The sequence below is a fragment of the Schistocerca cancellata genome, chromosome 3, assembly GCF_023864275.1.
Source record: "Schistocerca cancellata isolate TAMUIC-IGC-003103 chromosome 3, iqSchCanc2.1, whole genome shotgun sequence".
Lineage (NCBI taxonomy): Eukaryota > Metazoa > Arthropoda > Insecta > Orthoptera > Acrididae > Schistocerca > Schistocerca cancellata.
The window spans coordinates 794,747,481-794,771,395 of NC_064628.1; the positions used below are offsets into that span (position 1 = coordinate 794,747,481).

At 41.3% G+C, this 23,915-nt stretch overlaps 1 protein-coding gene across 1 annotated transcript in view; it reads left to right on the forward strand.

The window, feature by feature from the left end:
- Positions 1-22,668, forward strand: part of LOC126175852 (transmembrane protein 41B-like) — a 51,779-nt gene extending 29,111 nt beyond the window's left edge. The window contains exons 5-6 of the mRNA XM_049922858.1: positions 14,957-15,095; positions 22,344-22,668. Of these exons, the coding sequence (XP_049778815.1) occupies positions 14,957-15,095; positions 22,344-22,513 (309 nt within the window). The 3' untranslated portion in view covers positions 22,514-22,668. The remainder of the gene's footprint in view (positions 1-14,956; positions 15,096-22,343) is intronic.
- The last annotated feature ends 1,247 nt before the right edge of the window (positions 22,669-23,915 follow it).

A 23,915-nucleotide genomic window follows, 5' to 3' on the forward strand; every position in this document is an offset into this window, starting at 1 on the left:
AGATTAGCAACAAACTTCACAGCTGTGAAGTAAATTTACATTAACAGGAGTCAGTACAACTAATTTAAACTGGTATATTTTTAAGAAGCAGAGGTGAGCTGAATTTTATTTTAGTTTGTTTAACATATATAGTAAAATAGAGAAAAATAATCATGCTTTTATCCTCATTCTTAAAATCAAAGTTAAACAGCTTAAAGCAATGTTAACAATTGAACACTATTCTCCATAGAAAGTGGAGCGCAGCAGGCTGCAGCATGTGTGCATTTCTTGAGTTAAAACACCTTGCCAAATGTAAATGTAGTAATCCCTCAAGCAGGCCCTGCTCATATCCTCACGAAGACATGCACGTGTGTGTGTGTGTGTGTGTGTGTGTGTGTGTGTGTGTGTGTGTGTGTGTGTGTGTGTGTGTGTGTGTGTGTCAGGAGGTTGTGAGGTGGGGGAAAAAGGAGAGTCAAACCAGACTAGGGTTTGGTGTTTTGGGAGGCTAGGACGGTCTCCTCTAGATGGCCCATAAAAAGGTTGGCACAGGAGGGTGGTATGGCTGTGTTGTGGATTTGTTTTTGTACCTCCTCTTCACATGAGAAGTAGTTGTGGGTTAGGATAAAGTTAGTAAGGTGTATGAGGAATGAGGTTGTGGGTTTGGCATCTGAAGGACATTGGGAAAGGTTCTGTTCAATAGTGGTAAGACCACGGGCATGAGGGATGTTGGTGTATAGGGAGGTGGCGTCAACAGTGATGAGTAGGATAGTGAAGCAGCCATTGAAATCAAATCAGCTGCATATTGTGCCACAGGGTGGTCTACTTTGCTCTTAGCCACAGTTTGTCAGTGACTGTTCATACCAATATGAAAAGCTGTGCAATGATTCCAGCATAGCTGGTAAATGATATGGCTGCTTTCACAGGTGGCCTGGCCCCTGATGGGGCAGGATAAACCTGTGACAGGACTGGAATAGAAGGTGCTGGGTGCATGGATTGGGCAGGTATTGCACCTGGGTCTTCCACAGGGGTATCAATCCTTGTGGCAAGGGGTTGGGTTTGGGAATGACATAGGGATAGACTAGGAGGTTGGGTGGGCCACTTTAGCAGGGTGGGAAGTATCTCCCATAGTATGTCCCTCATTTCAGGGTACTATGATAAGTAATCAAAGCTCTGGCGAAGGATGAGGTTCAGTTGTTCCAGTACTTGATGATACTGGGTGACAAAGGGAACACTCCTGTGTGGCTGGTTTTTGGGGATGGTGGGAGGATTGGGGTTGTGAGGGAAAATGGCTTGGGAGGTCTGTTGGCATATTAGGTCAGTGAATAGTGCCTGTCTGTAAGGCCTCGGTGAGACCCTCAGCATACTGAGCAAGGGAGTGTTTGTCGCTGCAGGTACTCTGACCATAGGTAGCCAGGCTATATAGGAGGGATTTTTTGGTGTGAAAGGGATGACAACTATCAAAATGCAGGTACTGTTAGTGGTTAGTGGATTTAATGTGGACAGAGGTTCAGATGGAGCCGTCAGAGAGGTGGTGGTCAACATCTAGGAAGGTGGCACGCTGGGTTGAGGAAGACCACATGAAGTGAATGGGAGAGTTGATGTTGAGGTTGTGAAGGAACGAAGATATGGTGTCTTGTTACAGAGTCCATATCATGAAGATATCATCAGTGAATCTGAACCAGACTAGATGTTTGATGTTTTTGAAGGCTAGGAAGGTCTCCTCTTGATGGCCATTAAAAAGATTGTGGTATGCTGTTGCCCATCGCTGTGTTGTGGAGTCATGTACCTTACCTTCAAATGAGAAGTAGTTGTGGGTTAGAATAAAGTTAGTAAGGTGTATGAGGAATGAGGTTGTGGGTTTGGACTATGAAGGACATTGGGGAAGGTAGTGTTCGGTAGCGGTCACATCGAGTGTGACGAGTAAGGATCCAGGAGGTAAAGGGATGGGGGTGGTGAAGAGTCAGTGAAGGAAGTGGTTAATGTCTTTGACATGTGAGGATAGATTACAGGCAAATGTTTGGAGGCGTTGGCTGATGGGAGTTGAAATTCTTTCAGTGGGGACACAATAATCAACCACAATGGGGCATCCAGGATTGTTGGGGTTATGGATTTTGGGGAGCATGTAGAAAGTGGGTGTGTGGGGCATCATAGGGTGAAGAGGGAAATGTATTCAGGGGTGATGTTTTGGGAAGGCCTAAGGCTTTAAGCAGGGTTGGAGTTTGTATTGGACTTCCGGGATGAGATGACTTGTATAAATTTAGGTGGAGTAATCAGATAATTGGTGGAGGCCTTCTGCCAGGTAGTCAGTGCAACTCATAACAGCGGTGGAACCTTTGTCTGCAGGTAGTATGATTAGATCAGGATTTGTTTTGAAGTTGTGTATGGCTGTTCTTTCTCCTACTTCTCCCACTGAAAGGTAGCAATCCCTGCAAGGGAAGCACTTCTTTACCATCAGTCCCTCCAACAAAAACTGCCCTAATTCCAACATTGAACCGTGCCTCTTCCAGTTCATACCACCATCCAACCCTGATCCTACCCTTCACCTGCCAAACCACCCACTGGTCACCATCCAGGAATTCCGTACCTCCAACTTAGCTTCACATCCTTTCCCAGGTCCCTTCCTTAGGACACCAACCTTTCAGTAGAAGAAAGGACAGCCATACACAACCTCAAAACAAACCCTGACCTAATGAGGTTCCACCACTATTGTTGTGAGTCACAGTGACTACCTGACAGAAGGCCTCCACCAGTTATCTGACTCCTTCACATATAAACTCTGCCAGAGTGCCTTAGGCCATTCCTAGAACATCTCCCGTGAATACAGTTTCCTCCTCATCCCTATGTCACCCCATACACCCACCTTCTACATGCTCCCCAAAATCTACAACCCCAACAATCCTGGATGCCTGTGACTGGTTATTGTGCCCTCACTGAAAGAATTTCAGCCCTCATTGACCAACACCTCCAATCAATTGCCTGTAATTTAGCCTCCCACCTCAGAGACCAACCACTTCCTTCATTGACTGTCCACCATCCCCACCCCATACAAAAGTACAATTACCAACCTCTCATTAACCACACTATCCTGGCAACTCCCCATATACCGCTTAACACATCACACCTTTCAGGGTACTGAGGGCTTGGTCAGTAGTCCTATAACCTCTTACACACTATTAAATAAATTTATCGGTATTACTACTACGCACATTACAATGCCACATTTCTTACCTCTATCCACATTACAATGCCATACATACAATCACTTTCGCTCTCCATTGTGGGTTCCATATGCACGATTCATGATCCAGTCTGGGATCTGCAGTACCAGGAGGTCGGATGGGTGGGCAGCTTTCCACCTGAGGTAGAATGAAGGGTGCACTGAACAGAGTCAGGACTACTATGGTGTCAGGTATCATGACATTTAGAATCACTGCCATACGATGCCTTTCCTCCCGACACTGATGCATATGCTGTAGCATCTGTTCTGCCAAAATATGCCCTTCTTGCATTGTTGTGAGCTGGTTCAATGAAAGTACCACTAGTGGTTTGTCTGGCCTGTAAAACAGTGGCTGTGTTATTTAACCTGGTAATCCTCATAACAGCGGCTGATGGTGGAATGTCAGTCCCATTACCTTGCATTCTATTTCATTATCTAATAGCCCACTACTGCACAGTTCGTCACTTCACCCCTGCAAATCTGCCCTGCTCATAGCAGTTTGCTACCACCACTGTGGTGTCAAACTTGAAGTAGATTCAGTGTAGCCTGTGTAGGGTTTAGGTTCTAAAGTGTCCCATGGGGAACTCTAGCCATCCGTTTTGATTACGAACAGCTGAATCTTGTTTGCCTGGTCTCTCCTAACCTCCATTGATGCTACATGACAGTATAGTGATAAATTCTGTTTACCAGGCTCCAAAACGAATCCCAGTAAAGGCAGCAGCTGGTCTTGTATTTTCCATGACCCAATCATGTATTATTCTGGTGAAGTATTGCTGGACTCAGTTGTCCGTGTTCTGCATGGTGAATGGCTTCCTGCACACTTGTCATTACTACTCAGGCATCCTATAATTTCAAATGGTTTCATTGCTTCTGGTAACCTTTGCAGTGGTACTTGCCTATAATTCGTGTCTGCTCGTTACGCGTACTGTACACGATTCCTTCCTCCCATTCCACTAGTACCTTTCTGCTGAAGGCGTGTGATCATGTGCATCCGTCAGTACTTCACCCGTGAGCTTAGCTGGCACTCCCCTCACGTGCCTTTAACCTAGTTAGCATCCATAAGTCACACATGCTGAACTGTGTCTGTGTCATGTATAGCTTACAATTGGTGTCAGCAGCTTGCACTGCCAGTCACTCAACAAGGGTGTGCCCAGTGGCTATACTGCTCCACCTTCCTGCTTAAACCACCTGTGTTTCAGCACTTTGTTCTTGGCTTATGTATCACTTCATAATCAAACTCGTTCAGCCTCATTGCCCACATTGTCAACTCACTAGAAGGGTCCTTCGACCCTAACAATCATTTCAGAGCTGCATGATCGGTCGCTGGCTTTCCCATACAAGTAGAACCAAAAATGTGTAATTCTGCATATCAAGCTCAACATTTCCTTCTCTGTTGTCAAATAGTACTTTCCTTCCGTATTGAGTTGCCTTGAAGTGTAAGCCACACGATGTTCTTTGCCATTCACCACCTGACTCAAAACATGCTCTAATACCTAACTTGATGTGTCATAATACAGTACAAATTCCTTCTGATAGTTCGGGAAAATCAAAACTGGGCTTGACTTTATGCTTTCCTCAGTCCCTCAAATGTGGCTAGGAATTCTTCTGTCCACTCGAATTTCACGCCCTTTTTTAATATAGGGCTGAGCAACAAAGACTGAGACCAGTTTTTTCCTATAGCTACCGCGATATATCCTGAATATTTGAAAAATGCATGTTTTTCCATGTAATGTCCATAGGTAGTAGCACACTTATCAGAAGGTTGGTAGTAATGCTCCATTTTCTAGATGCTCTTTGCATTTCACATACCAAACAGTGGATGTGACATGAGAGGAGCAGTACAGCTCAATAAAATTCTGTGTTTGTTTAAACCATACAGCCACTGAAACTTACGAAATGCTGCCGCAAGCATATGGTGAAGATGTACTACCTCATGCAAAAGTACAGGGTAATTACAAATGATTGAAGCGATTTCACAGCTCTACAATAACTTTATTATTTGAGATATTTTCACAATGCTTTGCACACACATACAAAAACTCAAAAAGTTTTTTTAGGCATTCACAAATGTTCGATATGTGCCCCTTTAGTGATTCGGCAGACATCAAGCCGATAATAAAGTTCCTCCCACACTCGGCGCAGCATGTCCCCATCAATGAGTTCGAAAGCATCGTTGATGCGAGCTCGCAGTTCTGGCACGTTTCTTGGTAGAGGAGGTTTAAACACTGAATCTTTCACATAACCCCACAGAAAGAAATCTCATGGGGTTAAGTCGGGAGAGTGTGGAGACCATGACATGAATTGCTGATCATGATCTCCACCACGACCGATCTGTCGGTTTTCCAATCTCCTGTTTAAGAAATGCCGAACATCATGATGGAAGTGCGATGGGGCACCATCCTGTTGAAAGATGAAGTCGGCGCTGTCGGTCTCCAGTTGTGGCATGAGCCAATTTTCCGCGGGCTACGCGTGAAACTTGCCCGCACGCGTTCAACCGTTTCTTCGCTCACTGCAGGCCGACCCGTTGATTTCCCCTTACAGAGGCATCCAGAAGCTTTAAACTGCGCATACCATCGCCAAATGGAGTTAGCAGTTGGTGGATCTTTGTTTAACTTCGTCCTGAAGTGTCGTTGCACTGTTATGACTGACTGATGTGAGTGCATTTCAAGCACGACATACGCTTTCTCGGCTCCTGTCACCATTTTGTCTCACTGCGCTCTCGAGCGCTCTGACAGCAGAAACCTGAAGTGCGGCTTCAGCCGAACAAAACTTTGAGTTTTTCTACGTATCTGTAGTGTGTCGTGACCATATGTCAATGAATGGAGCTACAGTGAATTTATGAAATCGCTTCAATCATTTGTAATAGCCCTGTATTTAGGTGGTTCAAGGACTTCACAGAAGTCCGACCCGTCTCTGTTACTTGTGAGCCTGCTGTTTTCGGATTCCGCTGTGACCGAAGTCAACATCAACACAGCTGCTGTGATTGTCCACAAGGATTGACAGATAACATTAAGTAACCTCAGTGAAGTGTTGAGAGTTTCATGTGCCAGTGGCTTTATGATTACGCATGACACTGTTACAGCATCATACTATGTGTCAGTAGGATAAAATGAGGAAGCATGTTGCGAGTAAACGACCAGAACTTTCTCGAGATGGTGATGACTTCATCATGACAGTGCATGCCTTCACATCACAAATCAAGTCACGCAAGTTTTGGCTCAGTTCAACATTACATGTGTACCACCTCTACCTTATAGCCCTGATCTTGCACCCTGTGATTTTTTCCCCCATTACTAACAACAAATCTTTGATGCATTTGATGTGAGAACTCTGAAACAGTGCTGAAGAAAAGGGAGATGGTTTTCAAGGACCTGACAAATGATGGCGTGCACAAAGCATTCAGAGACTGGCAGAAATGCTATAAAAAATGCATTCGAGTAGCCAGAAGTATTTTGAAAAAGATAATGTAAATGTTACAGTGGAGTAAGAAACAGTATGAAAAAAAAGAAAGTTTTAGTCTGTATTGATCAGCCCTCATAATTGCATGAGTGGTCGTGCCACATCTGCAAACTTCTTCACAAATTTTCTATAATAATTCGAGTGTCTCTGTAACTCCTTACTCATCTTAGGAAATAGCAAAATTCTGTGAACATGTCTTTACTCCTTCCTTGCTATTTGTATGGTCCAAGTAACCCACTTTCCCAAAGGCAAAATGACACTTCTTTTTAACAAACCTGTCTCAAGTGTTGCATATGTTCATCAGTATCTCTCAAACACACAATTATGTCATCGAGGTACACGAAATATTACCAATGTTTTAACCCCCTTAGTACCCTGTCCAACGATCGCTGAAATATTGCTGGGGCATTCTTTAATCCGAATCGCATCCTTTGGTATTGACAATGACACCAAGGAACTGAGAACACTCTTCAGTTGGTACTCCAGAACCATCTCTAACTGATGGTACCTGCTCCTTAAATCCATGGTAGAGAAGTACCAGCACTGTCTCCATGGTATTGGGTATGGGGTACACTTCAGTTACCATCTTATTGTGAAGATGACGATAGTCACAGCAGAACCTAATATTTCTTGATAGTGTCTGTTGACTTTTTAAGGAAGTAGTGTTCTCCTCTATTACTATTCCATTGGCTAATTGTTGGTTAACAAAATCCTCCATAATTAGCTGTAAATGCCAAGATATACAACATGGTTTCTGGTACACCAATGCTTCATTTCCCATTGGAATTCAGTGTTGCATTATGGATGACACTGGCAATGGACCCTGAGGATAAAACAATCCTCAAGCTCCAGTAATAACTTCTCCCATCTCTATCCTTTCTGTCCCTCTAGATGCTCCATGTTGTTACATAATGCAGTTGTAGCGACAACCTGTGCCTGACCATGTTCAGTGTGTCCCAGTCGTCATCCTCCACCAGGATGACCAGATTTGGTACTAACAGCCTCTGAGTTAGCCCTACTTCGTCGGCACCAAAATTATCCAAATTCACGGGTACCACTTTCCCGTCATCTCTCTATTGTACATGTACAATCCTTCTCTTAACAAAACAACGTGGTGCATCCAGTATGTCATTCTCCTCTTGTAATTCTGCTACATACAACGTATCAACACCCAAAGCAATTTTCCAGGACACTCTGACATTGTATCGTGCGAATCAAGCCTTAAAAGGAGAGGTTCCCAAGGGTGGGATCGACTTTTTGGAACAGTCCATACAGCGATGTATGTTAAGGTCCAAGGTATCACACATTGCACCCATTCACTCTGGTGGCCCCTCGTTTGGGGGAGTAATCAACAAAAAAATCCAGAATTTAAATTAAGTTTAAATGTTATGACAGATAAATAAAAATAATTATATCCACATGCTAGAATATTCAAAGTGGAAAAAGAAAGATAGGAAGAAAACACGAGAGCAATTGAAGAAGTTAAAACTTTGATTAAAATGATGTGACAAGGGAATACAAATAAAAGAAATTGTGTCAACCAGTCAATTGAATAAAAATTGTAATCAAAGTCATTTTGATAAAGGTTTTAAAATAAAAAAATGTTCGATGTACCTGACAAGGTTCAAACCGGCAACCTCTTGCATGTAAGGTCAGCATCTTAACCATTACACTATGCAACCAGCCTGTAAATTGTTACTGTTTTAATCTTATAGAGTCTTACATGAAGTTCCAAATTCTTTTTTGTCAATTACTCTGAAACGGGTTCTTAACCTAATCACCATATAGATCATTTCAAAAAGTCAGTCCCACTGCTGGGGACATCTCCTTGTTACAGTTTTCGTACGCAGTTTAATCGATTTGATCCTTATGTTAGATGAACCTTGCAACAGTACCTCACTGGTGACAGCGTCCACTAGCTGGAATGTTGTCACAGTTCCGCCTCGGGTCGCTGAATGTCAATTTTATACGATGTTGATACAAAAAGTCCAGGATCATAGAGTAACCTTTGCTTACATGAGACACTACTTTCATACATTGTTCAAACCCAAGTTTCCCAACCTGACAATTTAATACAACTGAACCCAATGTCCTTGCATCACTATCTCCCATCCCAAGCAACCTATAGTGTGGTGAGTTCAGTTGCTTCCGACTGATGTCAGTTTTGCCACTGACATGTGCCCCTGCCCCTTACAATCCCTACTGTAGGACATTCCACCTCTGCAATCGTATTTGCTACATCAAAATTTAACAGAAATGCAGCTTGGCAGACTCAAGGTTCCTTCTTGTGTTCAACGCTTTTCCATTTCCTGTTTCTACCTCTCTTACTGCCTCTGCTATCCCTTTGCTGGTATCCACCCTTTTTATGTCATTGAGGTTGCCGGTACTGCCTTTGGTCATGCCCGGTTCATCCACTTCTATAGCGATTCGCATTAATGGTGAACACTTCGCAGTTATAACATATCAATTTCTGTGAATTTTGTTGCCCACCAGACAGCAGGAGTTACCTGTCCAAACCCTTCTCCATATATCAAGTGACAGGCCTCTCAGGAAGGCATCAAGTGCCTTATGCTGGGCTTCTTGAAGTATAATCTTATTCGCCTCCTTACTCTCCCTTAACTCTCACTTTTGCACATTAATTTTATGTATAGTATATGCAAAAACCACTGTTTTGTGTCCAATGTAATAGCTTACAGAAAAACCTCATGCTGTTGTTTTTATACCCCTGTAGGAGGCCTTGACTCAATTGCTCAAATGTCTGTGCATTTGTCAACTCCTCTGTACACCTAACAAAAGTTTTTGCTATCCCTACCAACTGTAACATCATCACTTGTAACAGCTGAATATCTGAACAACCTCCCCTATCTGCCAACAATTTTAGGTTCTCCAGGAGAGAGAGACTACCTCCTCGGTTGACCTAACAGAAAAGGGTGTGATTAAACTGATGGAGGCTGGATCTAGGGCTGTTGGACTGATACTGACTGTTTATCTTTAATTGCAGTTTGCCCTATCAACTGTGTTTTACACACTGTCACCTGTGCTACCTCATCTAGTAATACCTGCAATGCCTCTCACTTGGAGACACACTGTGCCCAGGACTCTACCATTGTGAAATCTTTATCTCCCAGACACAAATGCCATGCAGTATTAGTTGACAACAATTTTTAACACTCAGAATTACAATCAATTTATACTCTACACCTCATCATCAACCACTTAGGTTCAGTACACTGCCCAGGAGTATGCCATAACAGTGACATTTAAACCGTCCTGCTGACACTCACTCTGCAGATGGTGCACTAGAAGAGATATGTTAGCAGGTTCCAATGGTTTGACTAATGTAACTTTTTAAGTTCCGATGTGTTTCTTGCCTAGATACCATTTCTTCAGCATACAAAAGTAGAATCAGACAGTTTGTTCACTCACTCCACTGTGTAATAACACTGGTGGCTGTGGTTGTGATGTTGTGCAGCATGGAAGTAGCTTTTAATTTCACCGACCGAAGTGGACCTGGGCCTGACGGGCCACTTTTGCACAAGACTAGGTGATAGTGGAGAATCGTGGCAAGGATCTGGCCAATGGTAACTCAGTAAAACAACATTTAAAGTCAATCACTTTATTATAACTCGTGCAACTACATTCATACACCACAGTGGGCTGACCACTCTCTTCTCATAATGTGGCAAGGTAGGGGCGTGTCACGTGGTATCAGCTAGGGCCCAGCCAGTATGCCGTGACATACAAGGTGTGTGAGAAAAGTAATGAGACTGATTTTTTATCTAACAAAGTTTTTATTTTTTTCAAACACTAATATTGTCCCCTTTGGCAGCTATACACTGGCAGAGTAGTTGTTCCCAGTCGTGGTAGCAGTGCTGAAAGGCTTCATCTGCTAGAGCCTTTACCGTGTCCGTCACATTCTTTTGAATCTTCTCTAGAGTCCAAAAATGGCATCCTTGAAGACATTTTTCAATTTTAGGAAATGAAGGAAATTATGGGGACTCAGATCAGGTGAATAGGGGGCTGTGGAACAACAAGAATGCCTTTTGAGATCAAAAACTCTGTGATGAAAGTGACCATGTGACATGAGGCATTGTCATCCACTTGCCGGCAATGTCCAGTCTCACTCGATTCACTCTTTTCCTGACCGTTACAAGAACATATTCATAAAATACTTTTTTGACAGTTTGTTGTGAAGGAACAAGTCTCTCAAGAATGTAATACGTTCAATATTTCATCGATTGCTGAAGCTGAAGATCTTTCTGAGTGCAGGGTTGCCACAGGTTCTGGTAATTGGGGAATATCAGGGAATTTCAAAGACATCAGGGAAATTTCAAAAAAAAAAAGAAAGAAAGAAAAGAAAAACACTGGAAAAATCTCACCTCTGTCTCAGTAGATGAAATGATTTGTTTACTGAGGTGTCATGCATTGTCGCTGGGTGGGTGCAACTGAGTACATTCGCTGCTTCCCTACTCCCTCATTACTATTACTTCCTCCTTCCCCTCAGATTGCAGTCAGTGCTGCCACCACTTCTTGCCACTAGCCTAGCAGGTGCCAACGAGAGGCAGAGAGGCATGAGGAGTGGTTTGTTTGGATCTGATTCTCAGAGGCTGTAGATGCAGCAGTTGGAGACAGAGGTCGTGTGTGCATGAGTTGTGTCTGAGTGATTTTGTGTGTGTGTGTGTGTGTGTGTGCGTGTGCGCACGCTCTGGTTTCCTGGCAAAGGCTGTGGCTGAAAATTTAATTGTGAGAGTGTGATTGTCTTTTCTACATGCCTGTCTGTGGCTCAGCAATCAACTTTACAGTGGGTTGCTACCTATCCTTATTATTATTGGTTCTCAGAGTATTTGAACAAGTTACCTGTTGCATGGATTGATCACTGTGGCCTCATTTCATCAACATGCTGTCTGTGGCTCATGAATAGCTGCCCACACGAGTGGATTTCTGCGATGGGCCAGAACCACAGGCCCAACAATGTGCAAGCCCTGCCAATCAGATCTCATTTCACCAATCTACCCACAGGCTGTGTCTGTGTGTGGCATAATGATGCGGATTTTCATGGTTTATCCATGGACCCAGGACTGTGGTGCTCCTCCGCAGGCCAGAGGCCACGGGCAATGGATATCAGGAATTGCGACTTTCTCGCCGCAAGTACACTATGCAGTGTGGCATTTTATTGACATTTTATTTGTTTTAGTGCATTATAGCGCTTAAAAAGTAGTTCATGCCTTAGAAAGTATAGACAATAAGAAGAAAATTCAGTCATTGGTGGTTTGTACGCTATGTACTTATATATTTCTCGATAGAAATATCACACAATACCTGTAAAATAATAGATATAACACAGTGGGTAATAACTGACAGTAAAGAGCATAGTAGAACCAACATTTTATTGGTGGTCGCCTACAGTGTTGGTTTACACAATTCTTCCCCAGCTTATACACTTCTTTCAAGAAGCATATTTTTTTCCAAGGTTATTTCTGAAATCAGTGAAGGTATTTTAAATCTGTGTTGTGACTCCAAGGAAATGCATATTTTTGTCTCCAAATGTGTTTCTTTGTATTGAAATACGAGGTGCATTCAAATTCTAAGGCCTCCGATTTTTTTTCTCCAGACTGGAAAGCGATAGAAACATGCGCATTGTTTTAAAATGAGGCCGCGTTCATTGTCAATACGTCCCAGAGATGGCAGCACCGTACGGCGGATGGAATTTTACCGCCAGTGGCGAGAATGAGAACTGTTTTAAATACTTAAAATTGCGACGTTTTCCTTACTTGAACAGCGTGCAATCATTCGTTTTCTGAATTTGCGTGGTGTGAAACCAATTGAAATTCATCGACAGTTGAAGGAGACATGTGGTGATGGAGTTATGGATGTGTCGAAAGTGCGTTCGTGGGTGCGACAGTTTAATGAAGGCAGAACATCGTGTGACTACAAACCGAAACAACCTCGGGCTCGCACAAGCCGGTCTGACGACATGATCGAGAAAGTGGAGAGAATTGTTATGGGGGGTCGCCGAATGACTGTTGAACAGATTGCCTCCAGAGTTGGCATTTCTGTGGGTTCTGTGCACACAATCCTGCATGATGACCTGAAAATGCGAAAAGTGTCGTCCAGGTAGGTGCCACGAATGCTGACGGATGACCGCATGGCTGCCCGTGTGGCATGTTGCCAAGCAATGTTGACGCGGAACAACAGCATGAATTGGACTTTCTTTTTGTCGGTTGTGACAATGGATGAGACGTGGATGCCATTTTTCAATCCAGAAACAAAGCACCAGTCAGCTCAATGGAAGCACACAGATTCACCGCCACCAAAAAAATTTCGGGTAACCGCCAGTGCTGAAAAAATGATGGTGTCCATGTTCTGGGACAGCGAGGGCGTAATCCTTACCCATTGTGTTCCAAAGGGCACTAGGGTAACAGGTGCATCCTACGAAAATGTTTTGAAGAACAAATTCCTTCCTGCACTGCAACAAAAACGTCCGGGAAGGGCTGTGCGTGTGCTGTTTCACCAAGACAACGCACCCACACATCGAGCTAACGTTACGCAACAGTTTCTTCGTGATAACAACTTTGAAGTGATTCCTCATGCTCCCTACTCACCTGACCTAGCTCCTAGTGACTTTTGGCTTTTTCCAACAATGAAAGACACACTCCGTGGCCGCACATTCACCAGCCATGCTGCTATTGCCTCTGCGATTTTCCAGTGGTCAAAACAGACTCCTAAAGAAGCCTTCGCCGCTGCCATGGAATCATGGCGTCAGCGTTGTGAAAAATGTGTACGTCTGCAGGGCGATTACGTCGAGAAGTAATGCCAGTTTCATCGATTTCGGGTGAGTAGTTAATTAGAAAAAAAATCGGAGGCCTTAGAACTTGAATGCACCTCGTAAAATATCAGTGGTCTTAATAAAACACTTATGCCACTTGAGTTGCTTTCTCCATAAAAACCGTTCATTACAAAAGATGTTGATGTTAGTATTTAAGTTTTTGGCTCACATCAGGAAATGCCATCTGCTTGCAAGTTTGTTTTTTAGATATCTCCTCGTTTGTGCTATTGTTTCTTGTACCATTGCTGCAAAGACTGATTGTCAACTTATGTCTTAAATTACGCTGTAGCTCTCAAAATTTGTTAGGGAAAAATGCTAAAACTTGTCTGAAAATCAGGGAATTTCACCTGGGGAAACTTATGGCGATCCTGTGAGAGAGGTTCACTTGCAGTGTGTTCTCGGCCTTCCAAAAATGATTTGTGACAGTATAAAACTTGTGCTTATGATAAGGAATGTCCTCCATAGGACTGTTTCAACTTTTCAAAGATCACATTCATGGATTCCTCAAGTTTAACACAAAACTTGATGTCAGAAAGTTGCTCTAAACACCACTGTTCCAGTTACGAAATGCACAGCGAAAACACAACTTCACTGATGGTGCTCTCAAAAACCACATGACAGCTGTACAGAGCTAAAACTCAGACAAAGCACCTGCAAGGAATGAACACGCTGGTTTACACAAGTAGAGCAACACAGTGTTGCCAGATTGCTCATAGTGTTGTCAGTCTCATTACTTTTCTTCAAATACCATGTATGTGCCCCAGGATGCTGATACCCACTGGTCAACTAGCAGCACTAGAAGTGGTGGCACGAGATAGCACAGCACCCGCACCAGCGTTGAAAGGAGAGCAGTTGTACCTTCCTGGTCATGACTCGCTACCCCATGGGCAGGGGTTGACCTGCTGCAGGAGTGAATTGGGAAACAGCTCACCAATGGAGGGGCAGCAAGTCCAAGGAGGAGGCCGAGGTGCTACAAAGTGGTGCTGGAATGAGGAATGGTGGCAGAGTGGACTTGGGGTGACTTATTTGCTTACCCATGGTGAGGTGGTGCTTGTCATAGCCCACTCGTCTTAGATCTACCGGGCTATTAAAAAGGGATGGTTATTTACACAGAATAGTGATTCACTTATTGTGCTAATGTATTGCTTCTGATCATGTTCCTGACAACAGTTTAACTGCTTGCCCAATTCCGTAAGAACCCTGTTGTACGGCTGTACTGGCAGGATTGTGGTGCCGGGCTTGGTCAGTCACACAATGCATAAACTGCCCTGTTGCTGTAATTGGCATGCTGACACACTGCACTGGGTGCCTATGGGTTCTTCAAATGCTGCATTGCCTACTCTGCTGTTTCCAAAGTAACACCCAAAAAATTAGTGGTAGCACTACACTGCTTATTCTTAATATATTTTTAATGTATATTCCACTTGATCATTTGTAATTAACTAGTGTATTGATGATATAATTTTTCTTTTTAGGTAAATAAGCATCGTGAAAATTTGCTGAATTACATATTATTTCTGCGAATAACGCCTTTTTTACCAAACTGGTTTATCAACATAGTTTCACCTGTGATAGGGGTCCCCATAGTTCCTTTCTGGCTGGGGACATTTTTGGGTGAGTATCGCCATTTTTATGAAATAGCTTAGAAAGTTGTAATCGAGGTGACTAACCATAATTCTAAGTGGCAGATTAAAAAAGTGTTTAATTCAATTCAGTGTTTGTGTAGGTAGCAGTAATACTACTGTAATGCAAATGTAGCCACACAGTATTTATGTATAATAATCATTTTCTTAAAAATAAAATAATGTTGTACATAGACAGAATGTGCAAAATTAACTGATCTAACTAAGTTATGCATTTTATGTTAAAAGAATACCGACAGTATAGATCTGATGGGGAACATCAATATGAGCAGTTTGCTGGAGGGTACTAGAGACAACAGTCTGGTGTTAAAACTGTAACTGCATATTGTTATATGAACAGTTTCGATTGTCCTATTCACAACAGTATTTGGCACATATGAGTGTAGGCTTCTGTGATTGGAGTCCATGTTGATAATGTCCACGTGATAAAACTATTGATGTTTGGCCGCTATTGCAGAAGGTCTTTATCAGGATACACTAACAAAGGCTATGTGAGGTAATAGCAAAAATTACGGTATTTTTATTACATTTGAAGCAGTCGTACGTCCAGAGGAATTTTATTGGTAAATGACATCACACGTTTCCAAGATGGGTCATAGAGGTGTGGTTGCACTTAGTCACTACACTGCTAACCAATCTTACAATACAGCTGCTTCCATTCTGTAACCAACTCATGTGGCACAGTGGTTAGCACACTGGACTGATATTATGGAGGACAATGGTTCAAATCTGTGCCGACAATCCTGATTTAGGTTTTTTGTCATTTTCCTAAATAACTCCAGGCAAATTCCAGGATGGGACCTTCAAAATAGTAAGGTTGATTTCCTTCCCCATCCTTTTATCATTCTGAGCTTATCTCCATCTCTGATGATGTCGATGTCAACGGGATGTTGAACCCTAATCTTCTTTAACTCTTTTCTTCTTTCTCTAGACTTAGATAGATAATATAGATTTAATTAATAATAATAAATATGTACATAATTTAAGAATTTTTATCTGGACTTATACAATTGCTATATCTCTAAAGTCAGTTTCTGTTAATATAGCATTATTTCAGCTTTGTATTCTGTATTTGACATTGTATTTAAGTTTAGGAAAGAGTGGAGAGTTCCCTACAGTTCCCTATTGTAATTGCTCCGGCCCAAGGACTGTTTGCAAACTCAATAAATACTACCATATTTACCTGATTATAAGATGTTTATCCCTCAAATCCTTCATCGGAAAAATACGGGGTTGTCTTACATTCTCGACTATCGCCATTGAGGTCAACATTTTTACATTGCGTAGTAGATTAATGTAAGGATTGTCTCACTTTTACTGATTTAGCTTTTGCAATCAAGGTCACATGCAGATTTATTTTGAAGAATTTGGAGAGACTAGACAGGTGTTAGTGACACTATCTTGGCTGAGGATAGGCCAAATGTGGAGAAGAGAGTAGTGATTGGGTAGACCCATTGTTGTTGTTGTTGTTGTTGTTGTTGAGGTCTTCAGTCCTGAGACTGGTTTGATGCAGCTCTCCATGCTACTCTATCCTGTGCAAGCTTCTTCATCTCCCAATATGTACTGCAGCCTACATCCTTCTGAATCTGTTTAGTGTATTCATCTCTTGGTCTCCCTCTACGATTTTTACCCTCCACGCTGCCCTCCAATACTAAATTGGTGATCCCTTGATGCCTCAGAACATGTCCTACCAACCGATCCCTTCTTCTTGTCAAGTTGTGCCACAAACTCCTCTTCTCCCCAATCCTATTCAATACTTCCTCATTAGTTATCTAATCTTCAGCATTCTTCTGTAGCACCACATTTCAAAAGCGTCTATTCTCTTCTTGTCTAAACTATTTATCGTCTACATTTCACTTCCATACATGGCTACACTCCACACAAATACTTTCAGAAACGACTTCCTGACATTTAAATATATACTCGATGTTAACAAATTTCTCTTCTTCAGAAACGCTTTCCATGCCATTGCCAGTCTACATTTTATATCCTCTCTACTTCGACCATCATCAGTTATTTTGCTCCCCAAATGGCAAAACTCCTTTACTACTTTAAGTGTCTCATTTTCTAATCTAATTCCCTCAGCATCACCTGACTTAATTTGACTACATTCCATTATCCTTGTTTTGCTTTTGTTGATGTTCATCTTATATCCTCCTTTCAAGACACTGTCCATTCCATTCAACTGCTCTTCCAAGTCCTTTGCTGTCTCTGACAGAATTACAATGTCATCGGCAAACCTCAAGGTTTTTATTTCTTCTCCATGGATTTTAATACCTACTCCAAATTTTTCTTTTGTTTCCTTTACTGCTTGCTCAATATACAGATTGAATAACATCGGGGATAGGCTACAACCCTGTCTCACTCCCTTCCCAACCACTGCTTCCCTTTCATGTCCCTCGACTCTTATAAGTGCCATCTGGTTTCTGTACAAATTGTAAATAGCCTTTCGCTCCCTATATTTTACCCCTGCCACCTTCAGAATTTGAAAGATATTATTCCAGTCAACATTGTCAAAAGCTTTCTCCAAGTCTACAAATGCTAGAAATGTAGGTTTGCCTTTTCTTAATCTAGCTTCTAAGACAAGTCGTAAGGTCAGTATTGCCTCACGTGTTCCCATATTTCTACGGAATCCAAACTGATCTTCCCCGAGGTCAGCTTCTACCAGTTTTTCCATTCTTCTGTAAAGAATTCGCGTTAGTATTTTGCAGCCGTGACTTATTAAACTGACAGTTGGGTAATTTTCACATCTGTCAACGCCTGCTTTCTTTGGGATTGGAATTATTATATTCTTCTTGAAGTCTGAGGGGTATTTCGCCTGTCTCATACATCGTGCTCACCAGATGGTAGAGTTTTGTCAGGACTGGCTCTCCCAAGGATGTCAGTAGTTCTAATGGAATGTTGTCTACTCCTGGGGCCTTGTTTCGACTTAGGTCTTTCAGTGCTCTATCAAATTCTTCACGCAGTATCATATCTCCCATTTCATCTTCATTTACATCCTCTTCCATTTCCATAATATTGTCCTCAAGAACATCGCCCTTGTATAGTCCCTCTATATACTCCTTCCACCTTTCTGCTTTCCCTTCTTTGCTTAGAACTGGGTTTCCATCAGAGTCCTTGATATTCATACAAGTGGTTCTCTTTTCTCCAAAGGTCTCTTTAATTTTCCTGTAGGCAGTATCTATCTTACCCCTGGTGAGGTAAGCCTCTACATCCTTACATTTGCCCTCTAGACATGCCTGCTTAGCCATTTTGCACTTCCTGTCAATCTCATTTTTGAGATGTTTGTATTCCTTTTTGCCTGCTTCATTTACTGCATTTTTATATTTTCTCCTTTCATCAATTAAATTCAGTATTTCTTCTGTCACCCAAGGATTTCTACTAGCCCTCGTCTTTTTACCTACATGATCCTCTGCTGCCTTCACCACTTCATCCCTCAAAGCTATCCATTCTTCTTCTACTGTATTTCTTTCCCCCATTCTTGTCAATTGTTCCTTTATGCTCTTCCTGAAACTCTCTACAACCTCTGGTTCTTTCAGTTTATCCAGGTCCCATCTCCTCAAATTCCCACCTTTTTGCAGTTCCTTCAGTTTTAATCTACAGTTCATAACCAATAGATTGTGGTCCGAGTCCACATCCGCCCCTGGAAATGTCTTGCAATTTAAAACCTGGTTCCTAAGTCTCTGTCTTACCATTATATAATCTATCTGATATCTTCTAGTATCTCCAGGGTTCTTCCATGTATACAACCTTCTTTCATGATTCTTGAACCAAGTGTTAGCTATGATTAAGTTATGCTCTGCGCAAAATTCTACCAGGCAGCTTCCTCTTTCATTTCTTAGCCCCAATCCATATTCACCTACTATGTTTCCTTCTCTCCCTTTTCTACTCTCGAATTCCAGTCACCCATGACTATTAAATTTTCGTCTCCCTTCACTACCTTTTCTTCGTCATCTGCAGAGCTAGTTGGCATATAAACTTGTACTACTGTAGTAGGCATGGGCTTCGTGTCTATCTTGGCCACAATAATGCGTTCACTGTGCTGTTGGTAGTAGCTTACCCGCACTCCTATTTTTTTATTCATTATTAAACCTGCTCCTGCATTACCACTATTTGATTTTGTATTTATAACCCTGTATTCACCTGACCAAAAGTCTTGTTCCTCCTGCCACCGAACTTCACTAGTTCCCACTATATCTAACTTTAACCTATCCATTTCCCTTTTTAAATTTTCTAACCTACCTGCCCGATTAAGGGATCTGACATTCCACGCTCCGATCTGTAGAACGCCAGTTTTCTTTCTCCTGATAACGACCCATATTAGACTGTAAAATATCTTTGTTAAATTCTCATTTTTATAAAAGGTGTTTTACAAAATCTTTGATGGTGTACTGTTGTTCTTTTCTCAGATCTTTAATAAAAGTTAGAGCATGATCCCAGCTTTTATTTTAAAAAATCTGTCTAAGAACTTTGATATTGTAAAACAGGCTGTAGCAAATTTCGTTGTGCTGCCTATCATGGGAATATGTACCACATACCTGGCTTTTTATGGACATCTACCATGTTTAAACTGTAGTTTGCCTGAATCCATTTGTAGTTGGAATCGAATTTTGTGATGTATGTACATGTTTCAATTAGCAGTTTGTTAATGTTAGCCAAGGGGTATGACAGTAATGAAAGGGGATGTGTCAGCAGCTGGTTCTATGCAACCAGTGAGAGAGCAGCAGGCAGACAACATGTTTGGAGACAAAAGATGAAGGAATATTATCATATTTTAATGTCAGTATAGATGTGAAACTTCAACAATATTAGGAAAAGACTAGATTGCTAATAACTGTAAAGATGGTGCATTTGGTTGCAGACAGGATATTCCAACATGGAATTTCCATTGTTGTATATGATATTTGCTACGTATTTGAGAAAAAATGGTTATGTTTTCAGGTCCCACTGTAGCTACAACCACAGAAATTGCAACGTATTTGAAAGAAACAACCAAATATTTGTGACAACTAGGATTATAAATTTTATTGACACCCATTTCACTCAAAGCAATTTAAGCTGTTATGTCCTTCCCTAACCTCCATCTCAGAAGTCACAATGTATTCAGAAGAAACAACCAGATATTCACGCCAACCAAGATTATAAATTTCATTGTTGCTGCTTGCATATAGAAATACATTGCCTCTTTCCTCACCTCTCATTGGTTAGGTAAATTGGTCATTCCAAATAATGGTGGTGATGGTGGTGGTGGTAAAAATACCGTGTCTCTCACTCAAACTTCCCTGATTTGAAGGACCCAGAAGAGAAAAACCACAGTAGATATGACAATGAAAAATGCACCGCATTGTAGAGCATCTCAAAGAATTTATATTCCCATGTCAGAAGTGCCAAATATCATCATCAGAGTGCGGCATGGTTGCATGAAGTGAAAATGGTGACTCCACAGCAGCGCACGCATGCAGTAGTGTGGTTTGCAGAAACTATATCACTGATTACTGTGCAAAGAAATTATATTCATGTGTATGAATGTGAGCCACCTGATGTGAAAACAATTAAGGAATGGTATAGGAAGTTTCTGGCAACAGGAAGTGTTCTGAAACATTCTGGCAATGCACTTTACGGAGTTTCAGAAGAGACAGTGGAGGACATCAGACAAATGTTTCTCAAAAGCCCACGTAAGTCAGTTCATCAAGCATCTAGGCAACTTCACCAGCGTCTTCGTGTGTGTGCTTACAAAGTGCAAATTCTGCAACATCTCACTCCGAACGACAAACCATGCCAATGACAATTTTCTGCAGATATGCTGCAGCGTGATGATATGGATGACAGCTTCCTGGAAAGATGTTTGTTCTCAGATGAGGCAACCTTTCATCTATCAGGAAGGGTTAATAGGCATAATGTTCAGATTTGGGATTCGCAAAATCCGCACGTTGTCATTGAACATGTTCGTGATAGCCTTAAACTAAACGTCTGGTGCAGGCTAATGCACGACAGGATTGTTGGACTGTTCATCTTTGCAGAACAAACATTGAGTGGGCAGTGTATCTGGACATGTTGGAGCAGTTTGTGTATCCTCAGATACAAGACTTGCAACCCAACATCATTTTTTAACAAGATGGAGCTCCACTGCATTGGTCAACGGCTATTCGCAAGTTCGGATAGGAAATTTCTGAATCGTTGGAACAGACATGGGAAACCCATTGCCTGACCACCACGTTCACCCGACATTACACTGCTAGATTTCTTCACATGGAGATTTGTGGAGGACCGCGCACATGCGACCAAAGTGGACAATATTCCTACATTACGACATCATATCACTAATGCGATTGCAACAGTAACAGAGGAAATTTTACAAAGAACTTGGCAAGAAATTGAATAGACTCTATATTCTTGGTGCTACAAATGGTTGACATGTAGAGGTGTATTGATGATAAATAAATAAATTCTGTGAATGCTCTACAATGTGGTGCATTTTTCATTGTCATATCTACGGTGGTTGTGGTGGTGGTGGTGGTGGTGGTGGTGGTGGTGGTTTTTTTTTCCCCTCCTCGTGGGTCTTTGAAATCTGGGAGCTTTGAGTGGGACATCGTGTAGTTATACTACAAATTGGCTTCATTCATTGTGAAACAAAATAGTTAGTGAAGATAAAACTAAAGTAAACTATTTCTTTTTGTTTATTTCATTTCTCCTTGTATTATCAGAATGTATACAATCAATAAATGGCATAAGTTGAGAATAAGTATAATGTTAACTGTTTTAGGCAGATACTTTATATCAGTAAAATAGTTGGTAATTTTGATTAGTCGGAATAAATTTAAAATAGTTTTCTCAAGGAGCCTCTTAAAATAAAATGTCATCTTATGTTCAGGATCATCTTATACTCAGGTAAATAAAGTATTTCACTTGTCATGAAATAATGAGGAGTCCTGAGTATAAAATAGTGATTGTGAGAACACGCAGTATTTAAGCCAATGTGCTGAACTGTGGACAGCGCTATCTCCCCCCCCCCCTCTCTCTCTCTCTCTCTCTCTCTCTCTCTCTCTCTCTCTCTCTCTCTCTCTCTCTCCCTCCCTCCCCCCTTCCCCATGATGTGAGCAGCCCCAATTGGTATGAGCACAACCTCAGATGTTTTTGGTGATGCATTAATCTTGCCTATGATAAATATTTGGAAAATTTCTTGTTTCGAATTTTCTAGCAGATTAAAATGTGTTTTCAGGTGTGGCACCACCTTCTTTTGTGGCTATTCAGGCTGGCCAGACTTTGTACAAGTTATCTGCCTCAAGTGATGCCTGGTCATGGACTTCGGTTATCCTACTAGCAGCTTTCGCTGTTCTCTCACTGGTGCCTGTCATCCTGAAGCAGCGATTAAGAGAGAAGCTTGAATAATTAAAACACATTCCAAATGGACATTTTATGATTGTGCTAGGTTGTCTTGTGGACAACCTGTACTTGGTGAAACATTTAAAGTGCACTGGTGCAGGAATTTCCGAATTCGATCTATGCATATGTTTGTCTCCAAATATAAATTAGTTTCAACATTATTTATTTTTCTTGTGTATTATTGTTGTTTTTGTTGTGTTTAAAATGTGATATTATTGTTATGTTTTTATTTGAAGAATTTTAAGTGCCTTAATATTACATATGCAGTAAGAAAAGTCAACATTTTTTACATATGATGACGCACTTCTATACTGTATTATGGGTGATACCAGCACTCTATTTTTGCAGATGATGGCAGTTATATGTCATCTTAATTTTCTTATTCTACTAGCCATTTCTCAACTTTCAGTTCTTGCTTTCACCCATTTACAATTACATACACAGCAGTGTTTTAGTAAGACGCAGGTTACATTTCTGTTGACATAATTCAGTTTGCAGTAGTCTATTAGTTGCACACTTTTGTGTTATCATTTGAGAACACTTTGTCAGTGATCACTGACTCGGTACCTGTATTATATTGAAGACAGTATTATGATGAAATTTGTATTTGAGTACAAAACAGAGCAATTTTTCATTTGCTTTTCTTCTGTTACATCAGAATTTTGTATTGACAATTTGAAATACTGTTATCAGTGATCTCCATGAAAAGGCCTTACTTTTGACACAATAAAAAAAAGATTAATGAGTGTGACTAATTCGTGTTCTAAAAAAAGTCTGGGACACCTACACCTGTTCATACCCTCATCTTACCTAGTTTAAGCTTAGTGCAATTTAACAGAACAAATGAATAGAAGTGTGTGTGTCTGGTGGAGGGGGGGGAGGGGACATCTCAGCATGAGCAGAATGCTTGGAGCAACTAACTACGCTATAGTGTAAAGTAGTTGGGTAGGTTTTGGAAAACTTCTTGTATCAGCATGTTCAGCTGCTGTTTTGGACAGTTGTCCCTCATTCTTATGGGCTTTCAGATACTATATAATCTTTGTCTCTTGCATCAAAGAAATTAATCACCATGATTTTCCTTTTAAACAAATTCCTTAAGCATTTTATTTTTCATTCGGAATGGTCACTTAATCGCATGAAGTTTCTCTTTGTTTGAAACATAGCTTCTTCTCACATCTACTTCTGTGCACTGTTCAGAAAGCAGTCATGCCAGTACCCAATTTTTTTGGGCTTGTAAAATGCATTATTTGTTTCTATGAACAAGCCCTGGAATCCTGCATTAGCATTCAGTTTCTGCCAGATAGTGTCATTAGGATTGCTTCTATTTTGGTGCTTAATTACCCAATAGATAATTTTTGTACTCTTAAAATAAATTTGCTGTCCAAAATATTAATTATTGTTTCTAAGT